This window comes from Ambystoma mexicanum, chromosome 8, assembly GCF_040938575.1.
Source record: "Ambystoma mexicanum isolate Mex_15411 chromosome 8, UKY_AmexF1_1, whole genome shotgun sequence".
Classification (NCBI taxonomy): Eukaryota; Metazoa; Chordata; class Amphibia; order Caudata; family Ambystomatidae; genus Ambystoma; species Ambystoma mexicanum.
In genome coordinates, this window is record NC_090929.1 from 30,922,124 (window position 1) to 30,946,920 (window position 24,797).

The 24,797-nt window shown below is 52.3% G+C and overlaps 1 protein-coding gene across 2 annotated transcripts in view; it reads left to right on the forward strand.

Annotated features, from left to right (window-relative positions):
- PHYHD1 (phytanoyl-CoA dioxygenase domain containing 1) overlaps window positions 1-24,797 on the forward strand; it is a 139,077-nt gene that overhangs the window by 80,009 nt on the left and 34,271 nt on the right. For both annotated transcript variants that reach the window (XM_069609199.1, XM_069609200.1), the window contains exons 7-9: window positions 8,445-8,466; window positions 15,013-15,141; window positions 15,378-15,494. In XM_069609199.1, coding sequence (XP_069465300.1) covers window positions 8,445-8,466; window positions 15,013-15,141; window positions 15,378-15,494 — 268 coding nt within the window. The remainder of the gene's footprint in view (window positions 1-8,444; window positions 8,467-15,012; window positions 15,142-15,377; window positions 15,495-24,797) is intronic.

A 24,797-nucleotide genomic window follows, 5' to 3' on the forward strand; every position in this document is an offset into this window, starting at 1 on the left:
CTCCTGTACACCCTGTCTGCCACCCCGAGCTCCCACCCACTGAGGCCCAGCTCATCCTCGCCTGCCTCTCCTGTATACCCCGAGCTCCTGTCTGTAAGGCCCAGCTCATCCCTGCCTTCCTCTCCTGTATACCCTGTGCTCCCGCCTCCGAGGCCCAGCTCATCCCTGCCTCCCTCTCCTCTGTACTCCCCTGGGCCCATCTCATCCTTGCCACCCTCTCCTGTATACCCTGTGCTCCCCCTTCTGCAGCCCAACTTATCCCTGCCTGACTCTCATGTATACCCTGAGCTCCCACCTCTAAGGCCAGCTCATCCCTGCCCCCTCTCCTGCATACGCTGAGCTCCCCCGCTGAGGCCCAGTTCATCCCTGCCTCCCCCTCCTGTATACTCCCCTCAGAGGCCAAGCTCATCCTTGCCTCCCTCTCCTGTATACCCTGAGCTCCTCTCCTCTCAGGCCCAGCTCATCCCTGCCTCCTCTCCTCTATACCCTTAGCTCCCCCGCTGAAGCCCAGCTCATCCCTGCCTCCCTCTCCTGTATACCCTGAGCTCCCCCCTCTCAGGCCCAGCTCATCCCTGACTCCCTCTCCTGTATAGCATGTCCGCCACCCTGTGCTCCCCCCTCTTAGGCCCAACTCATCCTTACCTCCATCTTCTGTATACCCTGGGCTCCCTCCACTTAGGCCCAGCTCATCCCAGGCTTTCTCTCCTGTGTACACTGGGCTCCCTGTCTCAGACCCAGCTCATCCCTGCCTCCCTCTCCTGTACACTCTGAGCCCCCCCCTCTCAGGCTCAGATCATCCCTGCCTCCCTTTCCTGAGCTCTCCCTCTCAGGCCCAGCTCATCCCTGAATCCCTCTCCTATAAACCCTGAGCTCCCCCTCTGAGGCCCAGCTCATCCCTTCCTCCTTCTCCTGTATATCCTCAGCTCCCCTCTCAGGTCCAGCTCATCCCTGCCTCCCTCTCCTGTATACCTCAAGCTACCCCCCTGCTGAGACCCAGCTCATCCCTGCCTCCCTCTCCTGTATACCCTGAGCCCCCCCCCCCTCTCAGGCCCAGCTCATCCCTTCCTCCTTCTCCTGTATAACCTGAGCGCCTGTCTCTGAGGCCCAGCTCATCCCTGCCTCCCTCTCCTGTATACCCTGAGCTCCCCCCATCAAGGCCCTCCCTGCCTGCCTCTCCTGTATACTCTGAGCTCCCACCTCTGAGGCCCAGCTCATGCCTGCCTCCCTCTCCTGTATACTCTGTGATTCCTCCCTCTGAGGCCCAGCTCACCCATGTCTCCCTCTTCTGTATATCCTGAGCTCCCCCCTTTCAGGCCTAGGACATCGCTACCTCCCTCTCCTGTTTACCCTGTGCTCCCATCGCTGAAGCCCAACTCATCCCTGCCACCTCACATGTATACCCTGAGCTCCCTCCTCTCAGGCCCAACTCACCCCTGCCTCCCTCTCCTGTAAAACATGAGCTCCCCCTCTGAATACCAGCTTATCCCTTCCTCCATCTCCTGTATACCCTGGGCTCCCCCGCTGAGGCCCAGCTCATCCCTACCTCCCTCTCCTGTATAACCTGAGCTCCCCCCTCTCAGGCCCAGCTCATCCCTGCCACCCTCTCCTGTATACCCTGAGCTCTCCCCTCTCAGGCCCAGCTCATCCCTGCCTCCCTCCCATGTATACCCTGAGCTCCCCCCTCTCAGGCCCAGCTCATCCCTGCCTCCCTCTCCTGTATACCCTGAGCTCCCCCCCATCTGAATCCCAGCTGATCCATTCCTCCCTCTCCTGTATACGGTGTCTGCCATCCCGGAGCTCCCCCACTGAGGCTCAGATCATCCTTGCCTCCCTCTCCTGTCTACCTTGTGCTCCCCCACTGAGGCACAGCTCATCCCTGTCTCCCCCTCCTGAATACCCTGTGCCCCTCTCAGGCCAAGAACATCCCTGTCTCCCTCTCCTGTAAACTCTGAGCTCCCACCTCTTAGGCCCAGCTCATCCCTGCATCCCTCTCCTGTATGACCTGCGCTCTCCCTCTCAGGTCTAGCTCATCAGTGCCTCCCTCTTCTGTATACCCCGAGCTCCTGTCTGTGAGGCCCAGCTCATCCCTGCCTCCCTCTCCTCTGTACTCCCCTGAGGCCCATCTCATCCTTGCCTCCTTCTCCTGTATACCCTGAGCTCACCCCTCTCAGGCCCATCTCATCCCTGCCCCCTCTCCTCTATACCCTGAGCTCCCCCTCTCAGGCCCAGCTCACCCCTGCCTCCCTCTCCTGTGTACCCTGAGCTCCTGTCTCTGAGGCCCAGCTCAACCCTGCCTCCCTCTCCTGTATACCCTGAGCTCCTGTCTCTGAGGCCCAGCTCATCTCTGCCTCCCTCTCCTGTATACCCTGAGCTCCTGTCTCTGAGGCCCAGCTCATCCCTGCCTCACTCTCCCGTATACCCTGAGCTCCCCTCTCAGGCCCAGCTCATCCCTTCCTCCTCCTCCTGTATACCCTGAGCTGCTGTCTCTGAGGCCCAGCTCATTCCTGCCTCCCTCTCCTGTATACCCTGAGCTCCCCTCTCAGGCCCAGCCTATCCCTGCCTCCCTCTCCTGTATACCGAGCTCCTGTCTCCTCTATACCCTGAGCTCCCCCTCTGAGGCCCAGCTCATCCCTGCCTCCCTCTCCTATATACCCTGAGCTCCCCTCTCAGGCCCAGCCTATCCCTGCCTCCCTCTCCTGTATACCCTGAGCTCCTGCCTCCTCTATACCCTGAGCTCCCCCTCTGAGGCCCAGCTCATCCCTGCCTCCCTCTCCTATATACCCTGAGCTCCTGTCTCCTGTATACCCTGAAACCTGTCTCTGAGGCACAGCTCATCCCTGCCTCCTTCTCCTGTACACCGAGCTCCTGTCGGTGAAGCCCATCTCATCCGTGCCTCCTTCTTCTGTATACCCTGAGATCCCCCTCTCAGGCCCAGCTCATCCCTTCCTCCTTCTCGTGTATACCCTGAGCTCCTGTCTCTGAGGCCCAGCTCATCCCTGCCTCTCCTGTATACCCTGAGCTCCCCCTCTCAGGGCCAGCTCACCCCTGCTTCCCTCTCCTGTATACCCTGAGCTCTTGTCTCTGAGGCCCAGCTCACCCCTGGCCCCTCGCCTGTATACCCTGAGCTCCTGTCTCTGAGGCCCACCCCATCCCTTCCTCCTTCTCCTGTATACCCGGAGCTCCTGTGTCTGAGGCCCAGCTCATCCCTTCCTCCTTCTTCTGTATACCCTGAGCTCGCGTCTCTGAGGCCCAGCTCACCCCTGGCCCCTCGCCTGTATACCCTGAGCTCCTGTCTCTGAGGCCCAGCTTATCCCTGCCTCCCTCTCCTGTATACCCTGAGCTCCTGTCTCTGAGGCCCAGCTCATCCCTGCCTCCCCCTCCTGTATACCCCAAGCTCCCCCCTACTGAGGCCCAGCTCATCCCTGCCTCCCTCTCCTGTATACCCTCAGCTCCCACCTCTGAGGCCCAGCTCATCCCTGCCTCCCTCTCATGTGTACCCCCCTCTGAGGCCCAGCTCATCCCTGCCTCCCTCTCCTGTATACTCTGTGATCCCCCTCTGAGGCCCATCTTATGCCTTCCTTCCTCTTCTGTATACCCTGAGCCCCCACCTCTGAAGCCCAGCTCACCCATACCTCCCTCTTCTGTATACCCTGAGCTCCCCCTCTCAGGCCTAGGTCATCACTTCCTCCCTCTCCTGTATACCCTGTGCTCCCACTTCTGAATCCCAGCTCATCCTCGCCTCTCTTTCCTGTATAGCCTGTGTTCCCCCCTCTGAGGCACAGCTCATCCCATCTTCCCCCTCCTCTTTATTCCCCTGAGGCCCAGCTCATCCTTGCCTCCCTCTCCTGTCTACACTGGGCTCCCCCTCCCAGGCCCAGCTCATCCCTGCCTCCCTCTCCTGTATACCCTGAGCTCCCCCTCTGAGGCCCAGCTCATCCCTTCCTCCTTCTCCTGCATACCCTGAGCTTCTGTCTCTGAAACCCAGCTCATCCCTGCCTCCCTCTCCTGTATACCCCAAGCTCCCCCCTACTGAGGCCCAGCTCATCCCTGCCTCCCTCTCCTGTATACCCTCAGCTCCCACCTCTGAGGCCCAGCTCATCCCTGGCTCACTCTGCTGTAAACCCTAAGCTCCCACCTCTGAGGCCCAGCTCACCCCTGCCTCCCTCTCCTGTGTACCCCCCTCTGAGGGCCAGCTCATCCTTGCCTCCTTCTCCTGTATACCCTGAGCTCCCCCTGCTGCGGCCCAGCTTATCCCTGCCTGCCTCTCATGTATACCCTGAGCTCCCACCTCTGAGGCCCAGCTCATCCTTGCCCCCCTCTCCTGTATACCCTGTGCTCCCCCTGCTGCAGCCCAGCTTATCCCTGCCTCGCTCTCCTGTATACCCTGACCTCCCACCTCTCAGGCCCAGCTCATCATTGCCACCATCTCCTGTATACCCTGTCTGCCACCCTGAGCTCCCCCCCACTGAGGCCCAGCTCATCCTCGCCTGCCTCTCCTGTATACCCCGAGCTCCTGTCTGTAAGGCCCAGCTCATCCCTGCCTTCCTCTCCTGTATACCCTGTGCTCCCGCCTCCGAGGCCCAGCTCATCCCTGCCTCCCTCTCCGCTGTACTCCCCTGGGCCCATCTCATCCTTGCCACCCTCTCCTGTATACCCTGTGCACCCCCTTCTGCAGCCCAACTTATCCCTGCCTGCCTCTCATGTATACCCTGAGCTCCCACCTCTAAGGCCAGCTCATCCCTGCCCCCTCTCCTGCATACGCTGAGCTCCCCCGCTGAGGCCCAGTTCATCCCTGCCTCCCCCTCCTGTATACTCCCCTCAGAGGCCAAGCTCATCCTTGCCTCCCTCTCCTGTATACCCTGAGCTCCTCTCCTCTCAGGCCCAGCTCATCCCTGCCTCCTCTCCTCTATACCCTTAGCTCCCCCGCTGAAGCCCAGCTCATCCCTGCCTCCCTCTCCTGTATACCCTGAGCTCCCCCCTCTCAGGCCCAGCTCATCACTGACTCCCTCTCCTGTATAGCATGTCCGCCACCCTGTGCTCCCCCCTCTTAGGCCCAACTCATCCTTACCTCCATCTTCTGTATACCCTGGGCTCCCTCCACTTAGGCCCAGCTCATCCCAGGCTTTCTCTCCTGTGTACACTGGGCTCCCTGTCTCAGACCCAGCTCATCCCTGCCTCCCTCTCCTGTACACTCTGAGCCCCCCCCTCTCAGGCTCAGATCATCCCTGCCTCCCTTTCCTGAGCTCCCCCTCTCAGGCCCAGCTCATCCCTGAATCCCTCTCCTATAAACCCTGAGCTCCCCCTCTGAGGCCCAGCTCATCCCTTCCTCCTTCTCCTGTATATCCTCAGCTCCCCTCTCAGGTCCAGCTCATCCCTGCCTCCCTCTCCTGTATACCTCAAGCTACCCCCCTGCTGAGACCCAGCTCATCCCTGCCTCCCTCTCCTGTATACCCTGAGCCCCCCCCCCTCTCAGGCCCAGCTCATCCCTTCCTCCTTCTCCTGTATAACCTGAGCGCCTGTCTCTGAGGCCCAGCTCATCCCTGCCTCCCTCTCCTGTATACCCTGAGCTCCCCCCATCAAGGCCCTCCCTGCCTCCCTCCCATGTATACCCTGAGCTCCCCCCTCTCAGGCCCAGCTCATCCCTGCCTCCCTCTCCTGTATACCCTGAGCTCCCCCCCTCTGAATCCCAGCTGATCCATTCCTCCCTCTCCTGTATACGGTGTCTGCCATCCCGGAGCTCCCCCACTGAGGCTCAGATCATCCTTGCCTCCCTCTCCTGTCTACCTTGTGCTCCCCCACTGAGGCACAGCTCATCCCTGTCTCCCCCTCCTGAATACCCTGTGCCCCCCCTCTCAGGCCAAGAACATCCCTGTCTCCCTCTCCTGTAAACTCTGAGCTCCCACCTCTTAGGCCCAGCTCATCCCTGCATCCCTCTCCTGTATGACCTGAGCTCTCCCTCTAAGGTCTAGCTCATCAGTGCCTCCCTCTTCTGTATACCCCGAGCTCCTGTCTGTGAGGCCCAGCTCATCCCTGCCTCCCTCTCCTCTGTACTCCCCTGAGGCCCATCCCATCCTTGCCTCCTTCTCCTGTATACCCTGAGCTCACCCCTCTCAGGCCCATCTCATCCCTGCCCCCTCTCCTCTATACCCTGAGCTCCCCCTCTCAGGCCCAGCTCACCCCTGCCTCCCTCTCCTGTATACCCTGAGCTCCTGTCTCTGAGGCCCAGCTCAACCCTGCCTCCCTCTCCTGTATACCCTGAGCCCCTGTCTCTGAGGCCCAGCTCATCTCTGCCTCCCTCTCCTGTCTCTGAGGCCCAGCTCATCCCTGCCTCCCTCTCCCGTATACCCTGAGCTCCCCTCTCAGGCCCAGCTCATCCCTTCCTCCTCCTCCTGTATACCCTGAGCTGCTGTCTCTGAGGCCCAGCTCATCCCTGCCTCCCTCTCCTGCATACCCCGTGCTCCCGTCTCTGAGGCCCAGCTCATCCCTGCCTCCCTCTCCTGTATACCCTGAGCTCCCCTCTCAGGCCCAGCCTATCCCTGCCTCCCTCTCCTGTATACCGAGCTCCTGTCTCCTCTATACCCTGAGCTCCCCCTCTGAGGCCCAGCTCATCCCTGCCTCCCTCTCCTATATACCCTGAGCTCCCCTCTCAGGCCCAGCCTATCCCTGCCTCCCTCTCCTGTATACCCTGAGCTCCTGCCTCCTCTATACCCTGAGCTCCCCCTCTGAGGCCCAGCTCATCCCTGCCTCCCTCTCCTATATACCCTGAGCTCCTGTCTCCTGTATACCCTGAAACCTGTCTCTGAGGCACAGCTCATCCCTGCCTCCTTCTCCTGTACACCGAGCTCCTGTCGGTGAAGCCCATCTCATCCGTGCCTCCTTCTTCTGTATACCCTGAGCTCCCCCTCTCAGGCCCAACTCATCCCTTCCTCCTTCTCGTGTATACCCTGAGCTCCTGTCTCTGAGTCCCAGCTCATCCCTGCCTCTCCTGTATACCCTGAGCTCCCCCTCTCAGGGCCAGCTCACCCCTGCTTCCCTCTCCTGTATACCCTGAGCTTGTGTCTCTGTGGCCCAGCTCACCCCTGGCCCCTCGCCTGTATACCCTGAGCTCCTGTCTCTGAGGCCCAGCTCATCTCTGCCTCCCTCTCCTGTATACCCTGAGCTCTTGTCTCTGAGGCCCAGCTCACCCCTGGCCCCTCACCTGTATACCCTGAGCTCCTGTCTCTGAGGCCCACCCCATCCCTTCCTCCTCCTGTATACCCTGAGATCCCCCTCTGAGGCCCACCCCATCCCTTCCTCCTTCTCCTGTATACCCGGAGCTCCTGTGTCTGAGGCCCAGCTCATCCCTTCCTCCTTCTTCTGTATACCCTGAGCTCGCGTCTCTGAGGCCCAGCTCACCCCTGGCCCCTCTCCTGTATACCCTGAGCTCCTGTCTCTGAAGCCCAGCTTATCCCTGCCTCCCTCTCCTGTATACCCTGAGCTCCTGTCTCTGAGGCCCAGCTCATCCCTGCCTCCTTCTCCTGTATACCCTGAGCTCCCGCTCTCCGGCCCAGCTCATCCCTCCCTCCTCCTCCTGTATACTTTGAGCTCCTGTCTCGGAGGCCCAGCTCATCCCTTCCTCCTTCTCCTGTATACCCTGAGCTCCTATCTCTGAGGCCCAGCTCATCTCTGCCTCCTCCTCCTGTATACCTTGAGCTTCTGGCTCGGAAGCCCAGCTCATCCCTTCCTCTTTCTCCTGTATACCCTGAGCTCCTGTCTCTGAGGCCCAGCTCACCCCTGCCTCCCTCTCCTGTATACCTGGAGGGCCTGTCTCTGAGGCCCAGCTCCTCTCTGCCTCCTCCTCCTGTATACCCTGGAGCTCCTGTCTCTGAGGCCCAGCTCATCTCTGCCTCCTCCTCCTGTATACCTTGAGCTCCTGTCTCTGAGGCCCAGCTCATCCCTTCCTCCTCCTCCTGTATACCCTGAGCTCCTGTCTCTGAGGCCCAGCTCATCCCTGCCTCCCTCTCCTGTATACCTGGAGCTCCTGTCTCTGAGGCCCAGCTCATCTCTGCCTCCTCCTCCTGTATACCCTGGAGCTCCTGTCTCTGAGGCCCAGCTCATCTCTGCCTCCCTCTCCTGTATACCCTGAGCTCTTGTCTCTGAGGCCCCGCTCACCCCTGGCCCCTCGCCTGTATACCCTGAGCTCCTGTCTCTGAGGCCCACCCCATCCCTTCCTCCTTCTCCTGTATACCCTGAGCTCCCCCTCCGAGGCCCACCCCATCCCTTCCTCCTTCTCCTGTATACCTGGAGCTCCTGTCTCTGAGGCCCAGCTCATCTCTGCCTCCTCCTCCTGTATACCTTGAGCTCCTGTCTCTGAGGCCCAGCTCATCCCTTCCTCCTTCTCCTCTATACCTTGAGCTCCTGTCTCTGAGGCCCAGCTCATCTCTGCCTCCCTTTGTGTCTTGCAGCAGCCAGGCTTCGGTGGAGAAGGTAAGCACTTGCTGAGTGCAGCCGGAAGCTTCCTCCTGGAACGTTGTCCTGCAATCCTGCTGTGATCGTAGTTCATTGACCATGACCTTGGATACTGAATGACTGGTGTGTCCCAAAGTCCAAAAGGGGGGAATGAGGGGGAATAACGTATTTTGCTTGTAGCATTCTGGGCCTCGAGCACCGTAATGTTTAGGAGCTGGCATCACCATTTACCCTGAACCACAGACACCCTCTAAGCACCCTGAACCGCAGGCACCCTCTAAGCACGCTGAACTACAGACCCACTCTAAGCACCCTGAACTGCAGAGACACACACACACACACACTCACTCTCTAAGCACCCTGAACCGCAGACACTCTCCCGCAGACACTCTCTAAGCACCCTGAACCGCAGACACACTCTAAGCACCCTGAACCGCAGGCACTCTCTAAGCACCCTGAACCGCAGAAACACTCTAAGCACCCTGAACCGCAGACACTCCCTAAGCACCCTGAACCGCAGACACTCTCTAAGCACCCTGAACCGCAGACACTCTCTAAACATCCTGAACCGCAGACACACTGTAAACAACCTGAACCGCAGACACACTGTAAACAACCTGAACCGCAGACACACTCTAAGCACCCTGAACCACAGACACACTCTAAGCACCCTGAACCACAGACACACTCTAAGCACCCTGAACCGCAGACAGACTCTAAGCACCCTGAACCGCAGACACACTCTAAACATCCTGAACCGCAGACACTCTGTAAGCACCCTGAACCGCAGACACACTCTAAGCACCCTGAACCACAGACACACTCTAAACACCCTGAACCGCAGACACACTCTAAGCACCCTGAACCGCAGAGAGACTCTAAGCACCCTGAACCACAGACACTCTCTAAGCACCCTGAACCGCAGACACACTCTAAGCACCCTGAACCATAGACACTCCCTAAGCACCCTGAACCACAGACACTCTCTAAGCACCCTGAACCACAGACACACTCTAAGCACCCTGAACCACAGACACTCTCTAAGCACCCTGAACCGCAGACACACTCTAAGCACCCTGAACCATAGACACTCCCTAAGCACCCTGAACCACAGACACTCTCTAAGCACCCTGAACCACAGACACACTCTAAGCACCCTGAACCACAGACACACTCTAAGCACCCTGAACCGCAGACACTCCCTAAGCACCCTGAACCGCAGACACACTCTAAGCACCCTGAACCGCAGACACACTCTAAGCACCCTGAACCATAGACAGGCTCTAAGCACCCTGAACCACAGACAGGCTCTAAGCACCCTGAACCACAGACACTCCCTAAGCACCCTGAACCGCATACACTCCCTAAGCACCCTGAACCACAGACACTCTCTAAGCACCCTGAACCACAGACACACTCTAAGCACCCTGAACCACAGACACACTCTAAGCACCCTGAACCGCAGACACTCCCTAAGCACCCTGAACCACAGACACTCCCTAAGCACCCTGAACCACAGACACACTCTAAGCACCCTGAACCGCAGACACACTCTAAGCCCCCTGAACCGCAGACAGACTCTAAGCCCCCTGAACCGCAGACAGACTGTAAGCAACCTGAACCATAGACACTCTAAGCACCCTGAACCGCAGACAGACTCTAAGCACCCTGAACCGCAGACAGACTGTAAACATCCCGAACTGCAGACACACTGTAAGCACCCCGAACCGCAGACACTCCCTAAGCACCCTGAACCGCACACTCCCTAAGCACCCCGAACCACAGACGCACTCTAAGCACCCTGAACCACAGACGCACTCTAAGCACCCTGAACCGCAGACAGACTGTAAACATCCTGAACCGCAGACACACTGTAAGCAACCTGAACCGCAGACAGACTCTAAGCACCCTGAACCGCAGACAGACTCTAAGCACCCTGAACAGCAGACAGACTGTAAACATCCTGAACTGCAGACACACTGTAAGCACCCCGAACCGCAGACACTCCCTAAGCACCCTGAACCGCAGACACACCCTAAGCACCCTGAACCACAGACGCACTCTAAGCACCCTGAACCACAGACGCACTCTAAGCACCCTGAACCGCAGACAGACTAAACATCCTGAACCGCAGACAGACTGTAAACATCCTGAACCGCAGACACACTCTAAGCACCCTGAACCGCAGACAGACTGTAAACATCCTGAACCGCAGACACACTCTAAGCACCCTGAACCGCAGACAGACTCTAAGCATCCTGAACCGCAGACAGACTGTAAACATCCTGAACCGCAGACAGACTGTAAGCAACCTGAACCGCAGACAGACTGTAAACATCCTGAACCACAGACACACTCTAAGCACCCTGAACCGCAGACAGACTGTAAACATCCTGAACCGCAGACACACTGTAAGCACCCTGCACCGCAGAGAGACTCTAAGCACCCAGAACTGCTCCCTTATGCGTTTTAGATATGGCACATTGAACTGGCGCCAGCCACCTGTGGATACAAAACACGCTTAATGGGCATAACGCAGGTTTCTGGCGGCACCACCTCTGTGTCATCTAAATTATTCTCTCATAAACCTGCTTTTGCAGGTAGAAATTGTGGTTCTAGTGGATAATGGGTTAATTGCAGCTGTTAAGCGGCTTCCACCCAGTGTGCGTTCAGCCGCTTGATTCTAAAGGAACCCAGCATCCCTGCACAGAAGCTGGATTTAAAGTACTTACCTTGGGGGTCAGACGGTTGCTCTGCTGGGCCATGTCGCATCTGTCATATGTCAATAGTCTCCAGTTAGACTCATGGTTCTTGCCAGGCATAAGATCAGTACACTCATTTCTATCGGCGACATGGACAGTTTTCACACTTGAACATTCACTGCAGCCAACTCAGAGGCACTGCCCAGTAAATAATAACACACATTGATAAAGCCAAAAGCTGTACCAGTGTCATAGGTTATGTAGTGTGAATGGTGGTAGAAAAAGGTAAACAAAAGAAATAACCTGTTTTTCATTGCATTTGGAAGATTTTCAACTACAGTTGTAATGTTAAAAATATACCAGTAGAGGGCAACCCGTCTGCATATAGTAAAGACAAAGCTGTTGGCGTTGCCAGAGATTGTTGTGGAAGGAGGGTGGCCTTCTGTCCAGTAAGGAGGAGCTACCTCTGGGGAACGACGAACTACGACACTGTGTGCCTCAAATCGAACTTTCAAATGGGATGCAAACCATAACTTGCTTGCTTTTCTAAGCCTTCTAAATGTTTACCAATGCTCCTTCATACACATTCCCAGACATGCAGAGTTAATGTCACATTGGTATGCTTGGATGGCACTGGTTGGCCCCGGGAGCCAAAGGTAGCTACTGCTAGCTGTCGGTGTTAGCAGACTGTTATAGCTACGAGCAGGATCTCGATAGCTTCCTGAAATGTCGAGCCCTGCACAAGATTGCGAGCATCTGCGCTTGAAGACTGACCCCCAAGGTGTACTAAATCACTTTACCTTCTGTGGCACAGAGTGCTCCTGTCCTTTGTGACACGATGGAGTAAGGCGGCTGACGCTGCAATATCATTTTGGCTCTACATTTATTCAAATAAAGAAAAGAACCTGCCTTTCCCTATTTCTAGAGGTGCCTTCCCTACCTCAACACAGAATAACTCGGGTGCTCGTCAGGATGGCAATCAAAAACCATATACCATCTTCTGTCCAAACCAACTACTCTAGCCCTACCACTAAGAAACAAACCAAAAAGGCCTCAATGAACTTCTTATCAAAGTCACCAGGAGAATGGCTCCCTTCTCCCGGTGAAACAATCCAGTCTTCGGCCGACGGAACAGCAGTCTCTTGCGATAGGGTCTAATTTACCAAATACTCTTAGACCAGTAGAATGACTCCCTTCCACCGGAAGAGTTTTGGACTGTTCCTGGATAGTCCTTTGTGCAATTCTTTAAAGGTCTCTGTACTTCCTTCCAAGGATTTGCAAACAACAGAGTTAAGGCGTTATCAACGCGTCCTCTTAATGCGGGCATTGTGTCAGGACTCTTTATATCCTGACTATTGGGGAGATTGCTCCCCGACAGTTCTTGGTCCTTTTGGTAACTTTCAAATATGTTGGGTTTCCTACTGTGACGAGGGAGTTCACTCCTGACAAACATTTTACTTTGCATACTACTCCTGTAATTCGGGGGACTACCCCTTTTTATTTGTTATTTATTTATTGTATTTGATTACACGCCCAAACCGTTAGGTGTCATGGCGTAGGTTACATACATCATAGGCATCTTGAACAGTTACATGTTACATATATCATCGGCTTATTGGGTGATTACCATCCGTCTTGGAAAACTTAATCCGGCGTAGGTTACATACATCAAAGACATTTTAACTGGTACACATATCTTAGGGATTTTGGGCAGGTACATGCAGCGAAGGCGTCTTGAGCGGTTTGCATTAGACTTGGGAAACTAAACTGTTACATTGGTAAAGGGAGCACATTGGATCTGCTAAAAGAAGCGCAGGGGAACTGCGGATTAGGCGGTATTCCAAATAGGGGGGGGCACGCTATTGGTATTTGTTGAACCGTAGTGACTGTCGTTTCCTTGAATATCACCATTAGAATGAGGGAGATCACTCCCGAAGAATACTTGCCTCTTGATTCTCTGTGTTTCACTACTGTAATGAGGGAGATCACTCCTGAGGGAACCTTGACTCTTGGTTCTCTGGGAATCACTACTGTGACGAGGGAGATAACTCCAGAGGAATACTTCCTTCTTGATTCTCTGGGTTTCACTACTGTGACGAGGGAGATCGCTCCCGATGAATACTTGACTCTTGGTTCTCTGGGAATCACTACTGTGACGAGGGAGTTCACTCCAGAGGCCCTCTTCAGATTTAGGGTTTTAGGATTTAGGGTTTTTCATATCACCACCGTGACAAAGGAGTTCACTCCTGTCACACATTTTACTTTGCATACTATTCCTGTAATTCGGGGGACTACCCCTTTGACCATTGTGACTCTCATTTCCTTGAATATCACCACTAGGATGAGGGAGATCACTCCCGAAGAATACTTGACTCTTGGTTCTCTGGGTTTCACTACTGTGACGAGGGGGATCGCTCCCGAGGAATACTTCTTGGTTTCACTACTGTGATAAGGGAGATCACTCCTGAGGAAGACTCGACTCTTGTTTCTGCAGTTATCACTTCAGTGACGAGGGAGATCACCCCAGAGGAATACTTGACTCTTGCTTCTCTGGTTATAAGTACTGTCATGATGGAGATCAATACAGTGGGTTCTCTGGGTATCACTTCTGTGACGAGGGAGATCCCTCAGATGAATACTTGACTCTCTAGTCTCCCTTGACCCCACCTGGCTGTTTTTCCGCAACTCCCGTTACTTGTATCTTCACCGGGGAGTGCTACCAGTTCTTCTCTGGGTCACATGTCGCTGTTGGTTCTGCGCGCGCTCTGCGCGTATTCCTGTTTTACTCCTCTTTGCTTAGTGCAGCTCCAACGAGCTGTTGCTGCGGCGGTCTCTGCGTGCTTTAGGGACCACTTGGTCCACATCGGACAGGCCATGCCACAGCTGGATTTTTCCACACAGTGCTTTCTCACACGTTGAATGTTGGCATGCGATGCCAATGCCACACAGTGCTTTCTCACATAATCATTGTTTGCATGAAAAGCCTCTGTCACATTGTGCTTTGTCACATGTTAAAAGTTATCATGCAACACCTATACCACACATGCTTTCTCACATGTTGAATGCTAATATGCAAAGCCTGTGCCACAGTACTTTCTCACATGTTCAATGTTATCATGCAAACCCTATGCCACACACTACTTTCTCACATGTTGTATTCTAGCATGCAAAGCTTAGCATGCAAAGTTTATGCCAGACAGTGCTTTTATGCCAGACAGTGCTTTCTCACATGTTGAATGCTAGCTTATGCCAGACATGCTTTCTCGCATGTTGTATGCTAGCATGCAACGCTTATGCCAGACAGTGCTTTCTCACATGTGGAATGCTAGCATGCAAAGCTTATTTCAGGCAGTGCTTTCTCGCATGTTGTATGCTACCATGCAAAGCCTATACCACACATGCTTCCTCCATTTTTGTATGCTAGCATGCAAAGCCTATGCCAGACAGTGCTTTCTCACATGTTGAATGCTAGCATGCAAAGCTTATGCCAGGCAGTGCTTTCTCACATGTTGTATGCTAGCATGCGGAGCCTATACCACACATGTTTTCTCACATGTTGTATGCTAGCATGCAAAGCCTATGCCAGACAGTGCTTTCTCACATGTTGAATGCTAGCATGCAAAGCTTATTCCAGATAGTGCTTTCTCACATGTTGAATGCTAATATGCAAAGCGTATGCCAGACAGTGTTTTCTCACATGTTGAATGCTAATATGCAAAGCTTATGCCAGATAGTGCTTTCTCACATGTTGAATTGTAATATGCAACGCTTATGCCAGACAGTGCTTTCTCACAGGCTCACTGTTGCGGTGCTAGGCTTGTATTTTACAATGATTTCACAATAATACACCTTGTGTTTCTAGTGACCCCTCACCAGGATGCCTCGTTCCTTTACACGGAGCCGCTGGGCAGGGTTATTGGGTTCTGGATTGCTCTGGAGGATGCCACAGTACACAACAGCTGCTTGTGGTTCGTCCCCGGGTCCCACACCGGTGAGTACACCCACAACACCACCTGTACCTCTGCTAATAGAGTTGTCTCATGGCTTCCTCTGACTTGTCCTCCTTCTCTCCTTCCATGTTACCTATTTCTTTCCATATATCTCCCACTATTCTCCTACTGAAAGCTCTCCTCTAAGCACAGCATCATCTTGATATCCTTTGCACCCTTGACCATGACCTCTGGTTCTGCTATGTTCTCTAATTTGCCTGCACCTTATGTCCCACAGATGGCCTCACACGGCGAATGGTTCGCATGCCTGAGGGGTCTCATCCAAGGACAACGTTTGTGGGCCCAGAGCCAAACTACCCAGAAAACCTGTATGTAGCAGCACCAGTCAAAAAAGGTACACATCTGTTCATTACAAGAAATACATACAACCCCATTTACCTTGATGTGCATGACACACACATAGACACATCACAGCATGGATGGATCATCTGTAACTTAAGCAGGGCTTTACGTTCATATTACCTCAAGAGCCTTCTGAGGTCTGCGGTTGGGTTGGTGACTGTAATTACCACAAGGAACCCATTCCGGGTCTTAACCAGATGGGAAATGCCCAGTGTCCTGTGGCCAGCCTGGGCTGAAGCGCATGTGGCTGCTACTCTGGAACCCCCGGCCCCTTACCAGTTGGGGTCTAGGTAACGAATCCCAGGATGTGGTCACTGCTTCCATAAGGGGAGCCCCTTCCTACGAGGCCAGGGCGGTTAGGCCCCTACCCGATGGTCCCGCTGGGGGTGTTACTCAGCGGGTTGATCTCATGCAAGGGGAATCCACCTATGTGACCAGTGACGACCGTCATTGGAGAAAGCGGTATTTGCATAAGATCTAGACCTCTCCTTCGCCCCCTCACTCTCCACCCCCACCCTCCTATCAGCTACTAGCATTCTGTGGTAATTCATGCAAGTTACATTCTCCCACTCTTATCCAGGGAGATTTCTGGGCTAATGACCCTAGGGATGGTGTGGCCATATCTCTTATGGAATCTCTGCATACTGTAGATCTCCATGAACAAGTTAAGGTCCCCGCCCACACAGCAGGTAACACCTTGGACTGCGTCCTGGGTCCTGTCCAGAAATCTCCTGATTACGAATACTATGGTTGATCATTGCATTTGGTCTGACCATCATTTGGTCTCTTTTGAGATTAATCATAAGTATACAGCTCTTGGAAACCAGCAGTCTCCTATATCCCACCTTTCAAGAAATGTGCGGGAGGTAACCCACAAAGCTTTTCATGCCTTGGTCCTTCCTTTATTACCTTCTCTTGAAGAGACGTCATCTCTGGTACCAGCTCAGCTGTAGATCATGCGTTTGAGACACTAGCTCCACAGAAACCCTCATACACAAAGAAAATCCTCCACTCATAACACTCCGTTTACACCTGAGTTTATTGATGCTCATGCACATAAGCGCAGATTATAACATGTATGGCACAAATATCCTTCAGAATCAAACCATACATCTTACAAACTTGCGGTCAAAAGATTCAAAACTCTTATTTGCAAGACCAAAGAAACTCCCCTTAATCAGCAGATTTCACAAGCCAAATCTCGGCCTAAGGAGCTGTTCTCAATTCTCCAGGAACTTAAAGGGTGTACCAGCACTTCCTCTGCACCTGCAGATAACATCTGGTGCCCACACATCCATGATAGTTTCATTAACAAAACACTTAGACATAAATATTAATGCCCAAGTAAAGCTGCAACCCTCTCATGTGATCCCTATCACTAATGAGGCTGACTTGGCAGCTGATCTCCCTGTTTTAACTTTTAAAACAGTTTCCATAGATGAGCTAGTGGAAGTGGTTTGTAACCTTAAACCCGCCTCCTGTGAAGGGGATACCTTCCCAGCATCTCTGTTTCAAGACTCTGGCTCCGTGGGTAACTAGACTCATAAAACGGTCTTTTCAAGAGTCATATATTCCAGAAAGTATGGGTGACGTGGGTCATGCCTCTGCTGAAAAAGGACAACTTAGATCCAGCAGAGGCTGGAAACTACTGACCAATAACCAAGGTCCCTTTTACCCTAAACATTTTGGATAAAATAGCCTACTTGCAGCACTAGGCTTTTGTGGAGAACCGGGACATTCTAGCGTCTAAGCAATCCGGATTTCGCCCAAATCTAAAGTCTCATACTGCAGGTATTATAGATGAGGGCAGTACGGCACTATTGCTGTTATCAGATCTATCCGCCACATTCGAGCTTGTCGATCATCAACTTCTGACGATAGACTGTCTAGAGTAGGTAGATGTTCCACAGAGGCAACAGCCTGGTTTAGATCATTCTTGTGCCCTAGGAACATGAAGGTCACCAGGGACAATGCTTGCTCCAGTAGCTCACCTCTCATGTGTGGTGTGCCCCAGGTGTCTTGTCTTTCGCCACTTCTGTAGACTGTCTAGAGTAGGTAGATGTTCCACAGAGGCAACAGCCTGGTTTAGATCATTCTTGTGCCCTAGGAACATGAAGGTCACCAGGGACAATGCTTGCTCCAGTAGCTCACCTCTCATGTGTGGTGTGCCCCAGGTGTCTTGTCTTTCGCCACTTCTGTAGACTGTCTAGAGTAGGTAGATGTTCCACAGAGGCAACAGCCTGGTTTAGATCATTCTTGTGCCCTAGGAACATGAAGGTCACCAGGGACAATGCTTGCTCCAGTAGCTCACCTCTCATGTGTGGTGTGCCCCAGGTGTCTTGTCTTTCGCCACTTCTTTTCAATATTTACTTAAGACTCCTTTGTGACCTCCTCTCCATCATGGGCATATATTTCGCTAATTATTCCGACAACACACAGATTGTCATTAGGCTATCAGGCGTGTACACAAATTATTTGGAGCGTATTAATCACATCTTCACTCAAATCCAGAATTGGATGGCTTCGACCTCTTTAGCCTTTAACAACGCCAAAACGGAGTTGCTTATTCTAGGCACTCAACAAAGACTCAAAAATCTCGATGCCAGTTATGGGAATTTTATGATTGCCCAACAGATCATCCCTGTCTCTACGACTGTTAAGACCGTGGGAGTTTTCTTTGATCCCCAATTGTCGTTTAATTGACAGGTCAGCCATCTAAAATCCTCTGCTGCTATTTTACACAGCTACTCTGGCAGATCCGGCCTTTTCTGTCTAAAGAAAATGTTGCCATGATCGCAGCAGGTTAGATTACAGTGATAGCCTTTTAGTTGGCACCTCACAGGCAAATATAAAAGCATTACAAGTTATTCAGAATGGTACTGTACGTGCTGTGAGGGGAATTAAACGCAATGCACATGTTTCAGAAGCCAGAAGGAGTCTACACTGGCTCCCCATTCCACAAGGGCTTAGCCACTGTGTTTAAATGCCTCCACGTCGAAGCCCTTTCCTATCTCATCTCCAGGCTAAAAAAGAAATCTATTGGGTGTTCCTTGCGTTCCAATGACATCATCTCTTTGGCACAACCTTGTTCGTCATTGAAGAAAATTGGTGGCGCCAGCTTTAACCTTTGGGCCCCCTCTCTATGGAATTCACTGGCTAAACATCTTGCTGACAGTGGCTCAATAGCTCTCTTTAGGAAATGTCTGAAAACGTTCTTGTTTTGATGTGGGACATGGCTAACAGATCTCGATGTTTCTGGCATCCACCCTTTACACACGCCTGCTCTTTATAACATCATTTGTTACTTTCTGGCTTGTTGAAGGATTGTCCTTTTTCCTTTTCTTATCTTTTTTCTGCTGGCTCGTTTTCATTGTCTTGTATGTTACCCTCTTGTGAGCGCCCTGGGGCCTGTGGGTTAGTGGCGCAATACAAAAACATAGATGGATAAAAAGATCTGATATACTTCTAGAGTATGCAAGAAGTAGAAAGGACTGAGACGAGGAAGAACAGGGATGACTATCATGAAGATCCAAGTCAAGAAACTGTGATGAGGAAGAGGCGTGGATCCCCAGGGATCAGTCAGATGGACCTATCTGAACGGTCTAGTCATCAGTCACAGACCTTACTGGATACCCACATAAAAACGAATGTCGGACTCACCAGAATGTCAGATCCTCCAGAGAGGAACCGCAAAAGGGACCAGTGCTCTGTGAGGAAAGCAGCAGGAGCAGACCCAGGCACAGAGACTCTGAAGTGGCGGTCTCCACCGGACACGCTGAACGAACCGAGAGATTGGCTGTGGAAAGCACCTGCAGCACAACACTGCAGGATGACGCGGCCCGACTCGTGGAAGGATGCCGAGCACGGTCAGAAGCAGTGGAGGCACTGCAGCAAGCCAAGAAGAGCACCAGAGCCCCAGCGAAGCAGTGAAAGGTCCAGTGAAGCCTGCAACCTACCAGAGGGCTGCAGCAAAGACCCTAAAGGTATTTGGGTGGCCAAGCCTATGGTTGGGGGTCCCCAGAGGGTAGAGGAAACTCTGAAACCAACAGTGTATCAAAAGTGGGGGAAAGAGCATAACCCCTACGGCACACTAAGAGAAACCCTATTGCGATACTGTAAAAAGGGGAATAGGGTCTGGGACCCTTACAAGAAAAGTTCATACCAAGTATCGAGAATACCCAATCTTCCTCACGACAGTACTTGGAGGGAAGATGCCCGAGGGCTGTCAAATAAGAGAGGAGACGGTGAAGAGAACTGTGAGAATAAGAACGGCGACTGCAGTCCTTGGCAGGAGAGTAAACCATGTCTGCATTTGAGATCAAGAGACTGTAAAGAGAACTGTGAGAGTAATGAATACAGAACTTAGCAGGCATGTAAACCAGGTCTGTGTTTGGGACTAAGAGACCTGAAAGAAAAGGGAACCAGGTCTACTAACCGCAGCCTGTAGGAGCATCCAAGCCAGTGTCTGGGAGAAGGAAACCAGGACTGCCAACCAGGGGCAGGGACCCACCACAGGTTCAAATAGCATTCAAGCCACTGTTCTTCATTGCAGTACCCGATTAAAAGGAAATCAGGTCTGCCAACCCGGGGCAGGGACCCACCACAGGTACAAATAGCATCCAAGCCACTGTTCTTCATTGCAGTACCCGATGAAACCAGGTCTGCCAACCAGGGGCAGGGACCCACCACAGGTTCAAATATCATCCAAGCCACTGTTCTTCATTGCAGTACCCGATAAAGGTAAACCAGGACTGCCAACCAGGTGCGGGGACCCAGCACAGGTTCAAATAGCATCCAAGCCACTGTTCTTCATTGCAGTACCCGAAAAAAAGAAAACAGGACTGCCACCCAGGGACAGGGACCCACCACAGGTGTAAATGGCATCCAAGCCACTGTTCCTCATTGCAGTACCCGATCAAACCAGGTCTGCCAACCCGGAGCAGGCATCCACCACAGGTGTAAATGGCATCCATGCCACTGTTCCTCATTGCAGTACCCGATCAAAGGAAACCAGGACTGCCACCCAGGGGCAGGGACCCTCCACAGGTTCATCCAAGCCACTGTTCCTCATTGCAGTACCTGATAAAAAGAAACCAGGACTGCCACCCGGGGCAGGGATCCACCACAGGTGTAAATGGCATCCATGCCACTGTTCCTCACTGCAGTACCCGATCAAAGGAAACCAGGACTGCCACCCAGGGGCATGGACCCTTCACAGGTTCATCCTAGCCACTGTTCCTCATTGCAGTACCCGATCAAAGGAAACCAGGACTGCCACCCAGGGGCAGGGACCCTTCACAGGTTCATCCTAGCCACTGTTCCTCATTGCAGTACCCGATAAAAAGAAACCAGGACTGCCACCCGGGGCAGGGATCCACCACAGGTTCAAATAGCATCCAAGCCTCTGTTCTTGATTTCAGTACCTGATAAAAGGAAACCAGGACTGCCAACCGGGGGCAGGGACCCACAACAGGTTCAAATAGCATCCAAGCCTCTGTTCTTCATTTCAGTACCTGATAAAAGGAAACCAGGACTGCCAACCGGGGGCAGGGACCCACAACAGGTTCAAATAGCATCCAAGCCACTGTTCTTCATTGCAGTACCCGGTAAAAGGAAACCAGGACTGCCAACCAGGGGCGGGGACCCACCACAGGTTCAAGTATCATCCAAGCCACTGTTCCTCATTGCAGTACCCGATAAAAGGAGGACCCACCACAGGTTCAAATAGCATCCAAGCCTCTGTTCTTGATTTCAGTACCTGATAAAAGGAAACCAGGACTGCCAACCGGGGGCAGGGACCCACAACAGGTTCAAATAGCATCCAAGCCTCTGTTCTTCATTTCAGTACCTGATAAAAGGAAACCAGGACTGCCAACCGGGGGCAGGGACCCACAACAGGTTCAAATAGCATCCAAGCCACTGTTCCTCATTGCAGTACCCGATGAAACCAGGTCTGCCACCCCGGGCAGGGATCCACCACAGGTGTAAATGGCATCCATGCCACTGTTCCTCATTGCAGTACCCGATAAAAGGAAACCAGGACTGCCACCCAGGGGCAGGGACCCTCCAGAGGTTCAAATAGCATCCAAGCCACTGTTCCTCATTGCAGTACCCGATAAAAGGAAACCAGGACTGCCACCCAGGGGCAGGGACCCTCCACAGGTTCAAATAGCATCCAAGCCACTGTTCCTCATTGCAGTACCCGATAAAAGGAAACCAGGACTGCCAACCACGGGCAGGGACCCACCATAGGTGTAAATAGCATCCAACACAAAAACAATGAGGGTTTCTGATCATGGAGAATAATTGGCCTTACGTGTTAGTTAAGGTAAGCATTTTTAACACACAAGAACACTTATTTTAAGGTTAACAGCATTTTAAACTAATTTATTAAGAACACTGAATGTGTGAGCTACCATTAGCCTAGATGGAAGAATACCCTGTCCCTAGTGTCGGGTGCCGGTCCCTAGTCAGCGCGTGGTGGATCGCCTATGTAAAAGGGAAAGGCAGAAGGAACTGTCCCTGCATCTACAATGTATGTCTACTTCAGTTATTGTTCAGCTTCCCAAACAGATATGGAAAAGGTTAGTCCCGTTAGCATTTCCAGGAGGAACTCTTTCCATAAGTCACCTGGGCCTTGTATTGCTTTATTGACCTTCCAAAGAAGTGTGCCAACGATGTACTTCTAAAAACCTGTTGCTTAAAATCATTTTTTTCTTTGAGTGTTGTGGGAAAAGTCCCACTTGTCTAAAAAGGGGAGTTATGTCACAAACTCAGATATCGCATAGTACACTTGTTCAAAAAAGGGTTAATGAGGTATCGAAGAGGGGAGAAGGTGTATTCTCCAGTGCAGTGGTGTTGATTATATCATGTATCCCATACTAATTTGGGGATATCGTCAAATCGGGTGGTCGACCGGTTTCTATGACCTTCTTGCGTATGACATCTTCATCAGGACCTTTCACTTTCAGCGTCTGGTTGGATCGTTCACTTCACGGGATAGGGTGTCATTTACCACATCTACCTTGTGGCCTACATCTGGTGGTGTGAAAGACCTGGTCTCCTGTTGGTTGCACGAGATCCCAGGTGTGCAAGCTTTTTTCAGGTACCCGTAATTGTGGGAGATTCTTGTCTGTAAAAGGTGGAGGCGCTGTCTGAGTTGCGCTCCTCAATCTGCGATTGATCATCAATATTATCAATATCTGCCGTACAGAACCCTCAACCCCCTCACACAGGCACCGTACAGAACCCTTGAACCCTCACACAGGCACCGTACAGAACCCTGGAACACTCACCCAGGCATCACATAGAACCCTGGAACCCTCACCCAGGCACCGCACAGAACCCTTGCACAAGCACCACATAGAACCCTCAAACCCTCACACAGGCAACTTACAGAACCCTCGCACAAGCACCACATAGAACCCTCGAACCCTCACATAGGCACTGTACAGAACCCTCAAACCCTCACACAGGCACTGTACAGAACCCTCAAACCCTCGCACAAGCACCACATAGAACCCTCGAAACCTCGCACAAGCACCACATAGAACCCTCACATAGGCACTGTACAAAACCCTTGAACCCTCACACAGGCACCATACAGAACCCTCAAACCCTCACATAGGCACTGTACAGAACCCTCACACAGGTACCGTACAGAACCCTCGAACCCTCACACAGGCACCATACAGAAACCTTGAACCCTTGCACAAGCACCAGATAGAACCCTCAAACCCTCACACAGACACCGTACAGAACCCTCACACAGGCACTGTACAGAACCCCCACACAGGCACCGTAGAGAACCCTCAAACCCTCACATAGGCACTGTACAGAACCCTCAAACCCTCGCACAAGCACCACATAGAACCCTCGAACCCTTACACAGGCACCATACAGAACCCTCGAACCCTCACATAGGCACTGTACAGAACCCTTGAACCCTCACACAGGCACCATACAGAACCCTCACACAAGCACCATACAGAACCCTCGCACAAGCATCCCATAGAACCCTCAAACCCTCACATAGGCAATGTACAGAACCCTCGAACCCTTGCACAGGCACCACTCAAAGTGAAGGCTGCGAAAAGTAACATATTGCTCTAGGCGAACAACAACCAAAACAAGGAATTCCAAGAAATAAAAGTTCATCAAACATGATGATTCAAGAGGTGGAAGAACAGGTTTGTGTACAGCACTTTACAGAACTCTACAAACAGAGGTCGCTGATACTGATCACTCAAAGATTAAACATGGAAGTCTTGTGGAATCTAAACTGGGAACTCGAAGATATCAGTCAAAGTATCATCCTACTGAAAACATCACGAGCCCCTGGTCCTGACAGATTGTCAAAAGCAGAACTAAAAGCAATGCCAGAAGAGTGGGCCACCTTTATTCTACAATTGCTATTGTTAATTGAACAAACTAAACAAATTCCCTCCACCTGGAGAGTCGCGACACTCATTCCAATTTTCAAACAGGGCGACAGGAAACATCCTGCTAACTACCGACCGATCGCCATTTTGGACCCGCTAGGCAAGTTGTTTGCCTCTTTCCTCTTGAAAAAACTCAATACATGGGCAACCGCAAATGGTAGGCAGACAACACGACAAACTGGTTTCATCCAAAAGGTGGGAACAAACATCAATCTGATTCTTTTAAACATGATAAAGCATGAAGCAAGCGTAAAGAAATATCAAGTATAGGCTGCATTCATCGATCTAAAGTTAGCGTTCGACACCGTAAACCGTCAGAAATTGTGGGCAAAACTTACCTCATGGAAATGCCCTGAAGACATCCTCGAACCTATTAAGCAACTCTATTCGAACACTACTATTAGAGTTAGACTAATGAAAGACGGGATACTGTCAACCCCAATCACCACCTGGAAAGGACTAAAAAAAAGGATGTCCTTTGCCAGCCACTTTATACAATATGTATACTTCGGACTTTGTAGAACAGATTCTATCCTCTGCGACGAATCCCCCAAAGATAAACGCAGAACCGATTCAAACGTTGATCTATGCTGACGATATCATCTTGTTAGACAAAACGATGACAGGCCTCCAAATCAGCTTAGACAAACTACAAACCTAAATGGAAGAGAACAAACTACAAATCAACAGCTTCAAATCAAAACTCATGACCCTCACAAACCAAAAAATAAGAAAAGGTAGAATCCCAAGAGCCAACTTGGGAGGCAAACCAATGGAATTGGTCAAAACCATGAAATATCTAGGCGCCATGTTAAATCCATCAGCGAATGAAGATGAATGGAAAGAGCATTTGA